General features: G+C 39.4%; 2 protein-coding genes across 2 annotated transcripts in view; one reads left to right on the top strand and one right to left on the bottom strand.

The window, feature by feature from the left end:
- The window catches only part of OCA2 (oculocutaneous albinism II), a 569803-nt gene that overhangs the window by 491580 nt on the left and 67127 nt on the right, over window positions 1-11096 (top strand). The gene's annotated exons all lie outside the window — the stretch shown is intronic.
- On the bottom strand, window positions 4555-7741 carry LOC102857612 (zinc finger protein 98-like). The gene is made up of 4 exons (XM_006898593.1): window positions 7321-7741; window positions 6911-7135; window positions 5963-6214; window positions 4555-4613 (listed from the first exon to the last, which is right to left on the bottom strand). Exons 1-4 carry the CDS (start codon window positions 7739-7741, stop codon window positions 4555-4557), a joined length of 957 nt encoding a protein of 318 aa, XP_006898655.1.

Raw genomic sequence — 11096 nt, 5'->3', positions numbered from 1 at the left:
TGGATTGATTCAGTGACTGGGGTAATCGGGATGGGTGTGTCAGAGGCAATGCGATTGGCACAGGCTAGAGAGGGGTTTAGGACTGTTGTACATAGGGTCGGTATGAGTCACAAACGACTCGACGGCACATAACAACAACAACAGAGCTAGGGAATTTGAACATTTCTTCATGTGCTTGTTGGCCATCTGAATTATTTCTTTGGTCAGTTCATATCCTGTGCCCATTTTTCGATTGGATTATTCACCTTTATCTTGTTGTGGTGCTCGAGTATTTTATAAATTCTAGATATAAGTCCCATGTCTGAATGTCACTACCAAATATTTTTTCACAGTGTGGCTTCCCTTTTTACCCTGTTGGAGAAGGTTTTGGATGTGCATAGGAATTTGATTCTTAGAAGGCCCCATTCATCTATTTTATCCTCTCCTGGTTGTAGATTTTTCAGGATGCTTGGAACACCATTTATGTTGTTGATTAGTACTTCTAGAGTCTTTCCAAGCTTTTCTTTAATGACGTTTATAGTCCTTGGTTTTAGTCCTAGGTATATAATTCACTTTGAATTGGTTTTTGTATATGGAATGAGGTGTGGATCTTGCTTAAGTTTTCTGCAGATAGTTTTCCAATTTTGCCAGCGCCATTTGTTAAAAAAGCTGTCGTTTTCCCACTTAACTAATTTCATATTCTTATAAAAAAATCTGTTAACCGTAGGTAGATGTGCTGATTTCTGTATTCTCAGTTCTATTCCATTGATCAATGTGTCTGTCATTGTACCAGTATCGCACTGTCTTGACCACCATGGCAGTGTAGTAGGATTTGAAATTAGGGAGTAAGATGTCTCCTACCTTGTTTCTCTTTATAAGGAGTGCTTTACTTTGCTTATTCGGGGCCTCTGTCCCCTCCAAATGAAATTGGAGATTGTATTTTCCACTTCGTTGAAGAATTGAATTGGCATTTGCATTGGGATTGCATTGAACATGTAAACTGCCTTTGGTAGTATTGTCATCTTCAAAATATTGAGTTTTCCTATTCATGAGCAAGGTGTATTCTTCCATTTATCCAGGTCTCTTTGTTTTTTGTAGTAATGATTTGTAATTTTCTTTGAGTAGTTCCTTTGCTTCTGGTTATATTTACTCCCAAGTATTTAATCTTGAATTAGCTAATGTGATGGGTATTGTTTTTTCCTAGCTCCAGTCCTGTATTCTCTTTGTCACTTTAGAGAAATCCAATTGATTTTTGTATGTTGATCTTGTATCCTGCACTTTGCTAAACTGGTCAACTATGTCCAGTAGTCTTCTTGCTGAGACTTTAGGGTTTTCTAAGTGTACTGTCTTATCATCTGCATAGAGAGACAATTTTACCTCATCTTTGCCAATTTGGATACCTCTTATTTCTTTCTCTTGTCTTATTGATATCATTTAGAAGACCAATACAATGTTGAATAGGAGAGATGATAGTGGGCATCCTTGCCTAGTTCCTGTTCTCAAAGGGAATGCCTTTAATCCCTCTGCATTGAGAACAATGTTGGCTCTCAGCTTTGCGTATATACTTTTTACTATGTTGAAGAAATTCCCCTTTACTTCTATTTTGTTGAGTGTTTTAATCAGGAAAGTGTGTTGGATTTTGTCAAAGGCCTTTACTGCATCAGTTGAGAGGCTCATGTGTTTGTTGTTCTTTGCTTTGTTAATGTGATGAGTTACATTGATTGCTTTTCTTCTGTTGAACCAACCTTCCATAGCTATTATGAATCCTACTTGGTCATGGTGAATTATATTTTGATGTCATTGGATTCTATTGGCCAGGATTTTATTCATGATTTTTGTATCTATGTTTATGAGAGATAATGGTCTATAGTTTTCTATTTTGGTGGTGTCTTTACCTGGCTTTGGTTTATAGGATATGTTTGCTTCATAGAATGAGTCTGGGAGAATTCTATATTTTTCTATTTTCTGAAATAGTTTATGTGAGATTGGTAACAGTTCCTCTCTGAATGTTTGATAAAATTCACTTGTAAAGCCATCTGGTCCAGGCCTTTTTTTGACTGGAAATTGTTTTATTACCTTTTAAATTTCTTCTTTTGTATTGTGTTCTGTTTCAGTTTGTGTCAGTTAGGTAGGTTGTGAATTTCTAAGGATTTGTCCATTTTCTGTAGGTTTTCATATTTGTTTGAGTATAATTTTTCATAATATTCCAATGTTAGCCTTTTTATTTTAGTTGGTTCTGTGGTGATGTTGTCCATTTCACCTCTTACTCGCATTATTTGTGTTTTTTCCTTCTTTTCCTTTGTTAGTTTTGCTAGTGCTTTGTCGATTTTATTGACCTTTTCAAAGATCCAACTCCTTGTTTTGTTGATGGTTTCAATTGTTTCTTGGTTTTCTATTTCATTTCTTTTTGCTGTAATTTTGATAATTTCAGTTTTATTAGAAGGTGTCGGGTTTTCTTGCTGTTCTTTTTAAATTTTTTTGAGATGTTGGTCTAGAGAATCAATGGTCATTTTTTCCTGCCTTTTGATATGGTTGCTTATTGGTATAAATTGACCTCTGGCTACTGTTTTGGCTGTTTCCCAGAGGTTTTTAGTAAGTGGTATTTTCATTGTCATTTGTTTCAAGAAACTTTTTAATTTTATTTTTTATTTCTTCTAATATCCACTTATGTTCATGCAAGGTATTGTTCAGCTTCCAAATATATGGGGTTTTTTCCCTCCTTTTTCCTCTTGTTATTAATTTCTAATTTTATAGCATTGTTATCTGAGAGGATGCTTTGTATTATTCTATGTTTTTTAATTTATTGATGCTTGCCTTTTGACCTTATTTGTGATCTATTTTGGAGAATGTTCCATGCACATTGGAGAAGATAATATACTGTGTTTTTTTGGGGTGCATTAGCCTATAAATATCCATGAAGTTGAGTTGGTTTATTGTGTGGTTTAATTCTGAGCATCTTTGTTGAGTTTTTTTCTGGCAGTTTTATCTTTTTTTGAGAGTGTTGTATTGAAGCATCCAACTACTATAGTAGTCTTGTCTTTTTTCCTTTTTCAGTTTTGTTAATGGTTGTTTAATATATTTTGAAGTACTTTCATTTGTTGCATAGATATTTATTATTGTTATGTCCTCTTGTTCTATTGACCCTTTAAGTATTATGTAATGATGTTCCTTGTCTGTTGTGATGGTTTTGCATTGAAATTTATTTTACTGGAGATTATTATCACTCCTCCTGCTTTTTTCTGGTTGCTATTTGCTTGTTATATTTTTTCCCCATTTTATCTTCATTTTTCAGGTGTGTCTCCTGTAGATAACATATTGATGGATTTTGTTTTTTTAATTCTTCTCTTCCATGGTGCATTCAGACCATTCATATTCAGTATGATTATTGATAGGCAGGGTTTTATATCTATCATTCTGTTGAGTTCTTTTTGGTGGTGTTGCTAGTTATTTTGTCCATGCTGCTTTGTGTGGTACATCTGTAAAAGGACGTCTCTTCTTATTTTTTGCAATGCTGGTCTTGTTTTTACAAACTCCTTTAGGTTCTGTTTTTCTAGGAATATCTTGATTTCTCCTTCATATTCAAAGGATAATTTTTCTGGTTACAGTATTCTTGGTTGACAGTTGTGTTCTTTGAGTGTTTGATATTTTTCCTTCTACTCTCTTCTTGCTCTCATGTTTCCGCTGAGAAATTGGCACTTGATCTTATCTTCTCTTCCTTATAGTTTACCCTTTGTTTCTCCCTCGCTGTTTTCAGGATCCTCTTCTTATCTTTGGTTCTGCCAAATTTAACTATGGTATCCTTGATGTTTTTCTTTTGGAGTCTATTCTATATGGTATTCATTCAGCTTCTTGAATATATATTCTCTCATTCTTCATTATGCCTAGGAAGTTTTCTTCTAGTAATTATTCCACAACTTTTTGGTGCCTTTACTTGCTTCTTCCTTTTCTGGAATTCCAATGATGCGCATGTTATTTCTTTTGATAGTGTCACACATTTTTCTTAGTTTTTCTTCTTTCTTTGAGTCTGCATTTTGCTCTAGCATATCAGTAGTGACAATTCTATCTTCTGTCTCACCGATTCTGTGTTCCATCTCTTCAATTCTCTTCTTGTGTCCCTCCATCATGTTGTCAGCAGCTGAAACTTTGGACCTCATATTTTTGATCATGGTTTCTTGTTTTTTCAGTGCCACTAATGTCTTGTTTGTTTTATCTGCATTGTTCTCTAATTTTTTTTTAAGCTCCTCCTGGTTTTTTTCTTGCAGTATCCTGTAATTCTTCAAGTTTGTCTTTCATCCATTGAAAATATTCAATGATTGTTCTTTTAAATTCTGTGTCAGAAAGTTCCATCAGACTTTTTTTTTCTTGTACAAGTGAGATGTTTATTAATTGCATGGAAAATATCAATCAGTAACCGAAAATTTATAAATAGTATTTTCCCATTTCTATTTTCTGCATTGTTCTGGGTAAGAGGCAAAGACATAATCCCTTTAACAAAGTAAAAGTTTACCTTACAAAAAAGAAAATAATAAAAATTGAGTGCAAAAGCCCACATTGGCAGATACAATGATCAATTTGTTACAACAGTGCAAAAACAGACCCAGCAGCATTCACCATCACTGAAGGATCCCCACACGCTTGTAAGGAAAAAAAATCATCGTAAAACCTCTTCAAGTATTTCACTTTGCAAGATAGAACAACAGTTCTCCTATAGAACTTTGATCAGGAAGACTAATTCCTTCCAAATTGTCTTCTTCATCTGTCAATCTAGTCGAAGTTCTCGGGTGTCCAGTGAGGGTGGAGGATTCTGCAGGGTGAGTGTAAATGTGCCCACGCAGGACAGACTTATCAACTATGTCCTACGTTGCTCATAATGGTTTTGTGCTGTGTGAATGCTTGCATGTCCTGATGCCATCTGATTGTGGAAAGGTGGCCCCACATTCCTTATATGCAGATGGTCTATCTGGGGGAACTCTTTAGGGATAATTTGTGTACCAGGGTCACAAAAGGATTCCCTCCATTCCTAAGTTCTCTCTCTTGTGTGAATTTTTCTATGTACTGAAGTGACTCATCTGTGAAAAGATATTCCCACATTTGTGACAGTCCTAAGCTCTCTCTCTCCAGGGTGAATTCTTCCATGAGGGGCACTGACTGTCAAACTCCTTTCCCACATTCCTTACATCCAGGTCTCTCCCCTGTGGGAATTTGTGTTTGGACAGTTAGGCTGAAGGTGACACACTGATATCTCTATTCCTAAGATCTGTCGCCTCTGTGAATCTGAATGTTTGGTGAGGTACCCTGCCGCTGAAATGGTTTTCACATACTCCTTATATTCATAAGGTCTCTCTCCTGGGTGAATTCTTCTATGAACATTCAGACACCTTGAATGTCAAAATGTTTTCCCACATTCCTGACATTCATAAGAGTGGAAGGCCAAAATAAAATTTAATATTAATAATAAGCCTAGTGTTGTATCAGGAGATGACAGAGGCTTAACAGAAGCTAGAATTCATGCTGTGACACTATGCCATTCCTTAAGAGTCCACATCGTTCTTAGTTTGTAGTGACTGAATCCCTCCCTCCTGAGATAAGCATAAAGTAAACAACAGAGAGGAATCTGGCCTTATCTGCAAAAGACTTCCCCATGAGTCCTTGTGTTTGTTTCCTACTTCCTTAGGATTTTACTTTGTTCACCTTCTTTCTGATTCTCCATAAATACTCAGGAAGCGTGGCTGGGGGTCTTCAGTGGAGAACTGCTGGCCCCCTGCTTTTCACACTCTCTGTTTTAAATCATTCCTGGTAGGCTGTCTCATTATTAATAATTATAAAAATACTTTACCCGCAGTTTGCAACATCTATGGTCTCTCTCCTGAATGAATCCTTCTATGTTCAGTGAGGTGACTTGATTGTGTAAATGTTTTCCCACATTCCTGACATTGGAAAGGTCTCTCTCCTGTGTGGACTCTTCTATGTACAGTGAGGGTACCTGAATCTGAAAACGCTTTCCCACAGTCCTGACATGCGTAAGGTCTTTCTCCTGTGTGAACTCCTTTATGTTGAGTGAGTGTATCTGATCGTGAAAATGTTTTCCCACAGTCTTGACATTTGTAAGGTCTCTCTCCTGTGTGAATTCTTCTGTGTACAGTGAGCTTCTTTGAATGGGAAAATGTTTTCCCACAGTCTTGGCACTTAAAAGGTCTCTCTCCTGTGTGAACTCTTCTATGTAAAGTGAGGTGACCTGACTGTGAAAATGCTTTCCCACAGTCCTGACATTCATAAGGTCTCTCTCCTGTGTGAATTCTTCTATGCTGAGTGAGCTGATGTGACTGGGTAAATGTTTTCCCACATTCCTGACATTCGTAAGGTCTCTTTCCCGTGTGAATTCTTCTATGTTCAGAGAGGTGACTGGATCGGAGAAAGGTTTTCCCACATTCCTGACATTCATAAGGCCTCTCTCCTGTGTGAAATCTTCTATGTCCAGTTATGTCCTGTGATCGTGAAAATGTTTTCTCATGGTCCTGACATTCATAAGGTCTCTCCCCCGTGTGAACTGCTCAATGTAACATGAGGCTCCCTGATTCAGAAAATGTTTTCCCACATTCTGTACATTTATAAGGTGTCTCCCCTGTGTGAACTTTTCTGTGTTCCTTGAGATCAGCTAACTGTGGGAATGGTGTCCCACATTTTTTACATTCATAAGGCTTCTCTCCTGTGTGTGTTCTTGTGTGTCTTCTAAGATGAGACAAGTGACAAAAGGTCTTCAAACATTGCTTGCATTTATAAGGTCTCTGTCTTCCGTGAATTCTTCTATGTCTAAAGAGGTCCCTGGATTTTAAAAATCCTTTCCCACATTCCTTACATTCATATTTTCCCTCACTTGTGTGAATTCCTCTTTGTTTAAGGAGGTGATCCAACCGTGAAAATGTTTTCTCACCTTCCATACATTGAAAAGGTCTCTTTCCTGAGTGAAATTTGGAATGGAGAGTTAAAAGAGAAAGCAGATGAAAGGCTTTCCCACACTGGTGACACTCATAAGGTTTCTCATCTGTATGTGTTCTCACATGTCTTCTAAGGCATGCCAAAGAAGGAAAGCATTTTCCACATACGTTACAATTATACGGCTTCTCTACATGGTCAATGTTTCTCTTTCCTGTGCTGTCTAATGTACAGAAGAAGAAAAGGGTTCCCCATTTTCAATACACTCAAAAAAATTTTCTAAAAAAGTAAATGCTTCTTTGGAAACTAAAGGGAAAGGATTCCTGCAGGTCTCAGCACATTCTGAAGGATCTACCACATGGATCCAAAATGAAGAGAAGGTACAGAAATCTTTGCCACATTTCTTACATTCATGGTCGGTGTTACCAAGGTCACTCCTCAACAGGTTTATGTCAACACGGTTGCAGGAATAACTTGGAAATCTGATGCGCATTTTCCCAGGGTCTTCAATCCCTTCACACAGCTCCTGGACTGTTTGACTTCTCCAACAGTTCTCTTTGAGTTTATGTAGATGTTCTTTGCCACGGAGTTTTGCCATTTTCTGTAACATGAAAGACCAAGGGTGGGTAGTCCTTAAGAATGCCAGCTGAGTACATTCAAGGGATAATGCTTCTCCGTCATTCATGTGTTCACGGCCTGCTATGAAATCCAGGTTGTCTAAGATTTCCATCATCACCTCCCTGTAGAGTCTCTTTTGAGCAACAGTCAGCAGAGCCCACTCTCGCTGGCTGAAGAAGATGACCACGTCGTCAAGCAACAATGGTGCCATTTCTGTGCTCTGTCTTCTGGAGTTCAAAGGGAACCGTGTTTGTTAGTATGAAGAAATCCCTTCAGGACGAGCATCTGGGTGGGAGAACACAGGATAACATGGAAGCAGATGAATGATGTGTGGTCCACACTCCCTTGACACGGGCTCAAATCCTCCCTTCGGGTTTACAGAAAGGCAAGATGGAATGGAGCTCATTCTTCAGCGGCTTGGACTGGACATGCTTACACGGCACTTGAGAACCGACAAACCACGTGCCCCACGTGTCCTGGAGCCGCTGAGCCCGAGGTTTTCAGGGGAGCGGCGGCCGCCCAGACCCGGGGGTTGGGAGTCCTGGGCACAGGCCGGGTCACGGAGCGCGCGGGGATTCAGGACAGCGGTCTGTGGGTCAACGAAAAGTCACCATAAAGAAAATGAGGGCGCAAAGCCAGACTTTTTGACTTCAGGAAATCCACTGATGCTGTGTCACCTTTTGAGGGTGACATCTTGCTTTGCACTTGTGTCATGCATGTGATAGCTTGCTTTCTTTAAGACACTGATATATTCTTGATCTGAAGACAATACTCTAGAAGTCCGTTGGGCAGCTACCCCACTCGTGTTTTTCTCTGCACTTCTGATTCAAGGGAAAGTTCAGTTCAGGGCCTCTGAGAACCGCCTCTTATAGGCAAGTCAGATCAAGATGCTCTGGGTTAAAGGATGATTGACTGGATGTGTAGGCACAAGTATGGAGCCAAATGGGGGCTAGGGCAGGCATGAGGTGGTCACCCACTTGCAGGACCTCACTCAGACCTCAGCTCTACATGTGTACTCACAAGTTAGGTCCCTACTCAAATTCCAACTGCCCACCTCCCACCCAGTGGCTCTCACTGAGCTGTCTCTGCCAAGCAACGCATACCCAGGTAACCTCATGCAGTAGCTCTTGCCCCACAGTGTCCTGGGTTCAGCGGGACCTGAGAAGACACAGCCAAATTTCAACTGACCCACTCACCTCTGGCTGGTCTGTGGTGTCCACAAAAGTTCAGTCAAATTCCCACAGGCCCACTCACTCTTGGGCATTCTCTCAGGCAGTTGACAGTGCCTACGAAAACTCAGATAAATTCCCACTGGCACACCCATTTCTGGGCAATTGGCAGAGCCCAAGAGAACTCAACTGAATTCCCATCTGCTGGCTCACTTTTAGGTGCTCTCCTAGTCAATCATTGGTGCCCAAGAAAACCCTGTCAAATTCCTACCTGATAATCGGTGGTCAGTGAGGGCACAAGAAAATTCAGTCAAATTCCAACAGACCCACTCGATCTTAGTGGTGCTTAAGAAAACTCAGCCAATTTCCCACTAAACTTTCTCCCACGGATGGGTCGCACAGCAGCTCGGCTGGTGCATTCTGGCTTTAGAAGGGCCCACAGCATGGCAAGCAGCACAGCTCTATGTTCCTGTAGCTCTGAAACTAATTGTTCCAACAAAATTTCTGATTCAAATTCCTACTGTCCACATCATGCCATGTTTGTTGGTCTCTGTGCGGTATGAAGGTCTCTCTAGTGGCCTGTCTCTATGCAACTTCCTGCTACTCTGGCTCTTTACACTGCTTTCTCCACTGCCGCCATCTTGGAATCGATCTCATTTTTGTGAAACTTTCACTGGATGTATAGCTATATATTATGGTTATGTCCTCTCATTGGGTTTAATCTGAATACAGTTCACTTCTTTTATGTTGTTTTTTTTTCTCTTGATATCTATGCCATGAAATTGGAAAAAATATTTGCCAATGATATAACTGATAAGGAACCCATAACACAGGCTATTTTGTTATGTTTTAGGCACCATGGTTAGCTTTACTTGAAATTGTTCCATTGAAGAAACACAAATGTACCCAGACTGCAGGTGTGGAAATGGAAATTTTGTCAATCATGTGCTAAAGTCAAAGTTTGCAGCCAAATCAGATGCTGGTGCCTGTGGACCCCAAAAGGTTCACATTAATTTCCTTAGAAATTTCTAAAATCCTCATTCAACTGCTAAAAAAAGTTTTAAGTTTTGTGAATAACCATGAAGAAAGTGCCTCAAAGTTTTTTTTTTAAAAGATGATTGTGTTTTATTGATTTTATGAAGACATTTTACTGTGTATCATAATAGATTATGGGTAATGTTGGGGGGGGAAGCCTGTTGCAGTAGATTTACCCAATGCATTATATCATTTTGCTTTCTCTACTACAGATTTTAACTTATCCCCTGCTGTATTCTTAAGAAACCAGGTATTTGATGGTTTTGTCTCTCTAGTGTTTTTTTTTTTAATTAATTTCAATGAACATTTAGAGAGATTTTAGATCTTGCATTTTTCACCCCAACCACCCCACACCCACTCCAGTTTGATCTTCTCTTTGAAGAGCGAAAGAAAAATTCCTTCATTGGTATACAATCCCCCCGGACCGTCCTACCCCCACCCCGAGTATACTCCACTCTGCAACCTTCATTCCAGACTCTTATGATAATCATAATGCCCTAAAATATATTGCTTTTAAGCGGTTCTCTCCCTCGTCGGTTTCAATGCAGTGTACATAATTCATCCAATTTTTCTCATTCTTACCCATTCTACACTCAGTAGCGCTGTGCAATATTTGTCCTTTTATGATGGAGCTATTTCACTCAGCATAATGTCCTTGAGAGTCACCAATTTTTAATAATATTGCATGAGTTCCTTGTTTTTCAATGCAGCATAGTAATCCATTCTGTGAATATACCACAGATTCTCTGTCCATTCATTTGTTGATGGGCACTTAGGTTGATTCCAACTCCTTGCTATTGTGGACAAAGCTGCAATAAATATGGGTGTGCATATATCTGCTTGGATGGTAGCTCTGGTCTCTTTAGGGTATATTCCCAGTAGTGGAATTGCTGGGTGAAATGGTATCTCTATTTGCAACTTTTTGAGAAAGCACCACACTGCTTTCCACAGTGGTTGCACCATTTTGCACTTCCACCAACAGTGAATAAGGGTTCCAGTCTCTCCACCATCTCACCAGCATTTGTTGCTTACTGTTCTGTTAAATTTTGCTAGTCTTACTGGGGTGAGATGATATGTCATAGTTGTCTTGGTTTGCATCTCTCTTAAAGCTAAGGATTTTGGACATTTCTTCATGTGCTTGTTGGCCATTTGAATGTCTTCTTTGGTGAAGTGTCTGTTCATATTCTGTGCCCATTTTTCAATTGGATTATTTATCGTTATCTTGTTGTGGTGCTCAAGTAGACCGGTCCTTAGAGAGGGACATCATGCTTTGGAGGGTGGAGGGACAGTGCAGGAGAGGAAGGCCCTCTATGAGGTGGATTGATTCAGTGACTGGGATAATTGGGATGGGAGTGTCAGAGA

This window comes from Elephantulus edwardii, unplaced genomic scaffold, assembly GCF_000299155.1.
Source record: "Elephantulus edwardii isolate Elephantulus edwardi_28Jun2011 unplaced genomic scaffold, EleEdw1.0 scaffold00234, whole genome shotgun sequence".
NCBI classification, from domain to species: domain Eukaryota; kingdom Metazoa; phylum Chordata; class Mammalia; order Macroscelidea; family Macroscelididae; genus Elephantulus; species Elephantulus edwardii.
The sequence above is the reverse complement of the archived record's forward strand: the minus strand, read 5'-3'. Positions and strand labels throughout refer to the sequence as shown.

Bases quoted from the DNA above. Each gene is read 5' to 3' on its own strand.
- LOC102857612 (XM_006898593.1), bottom strand. From the start codon at position 7,741: ATGGCACCATTGTTGCTTGACGACGTGGTCATCTTCTTCAGCCAGCGA. The intron at 7,136-7,320 runs GTAAGAAATGTG...TCTGTACATTAG, and splicing joins TGGTAACACCGACCATGAAT to ACAGCACAGGAAAGAGAAAC. The intron at 6,215-6,910 runs GTGAGAAAACAT...TTTCACAGTCAG, and splicing joins ACCTTTTCAATGTATGGAAG to GTCACCTCACTTTACATAGA.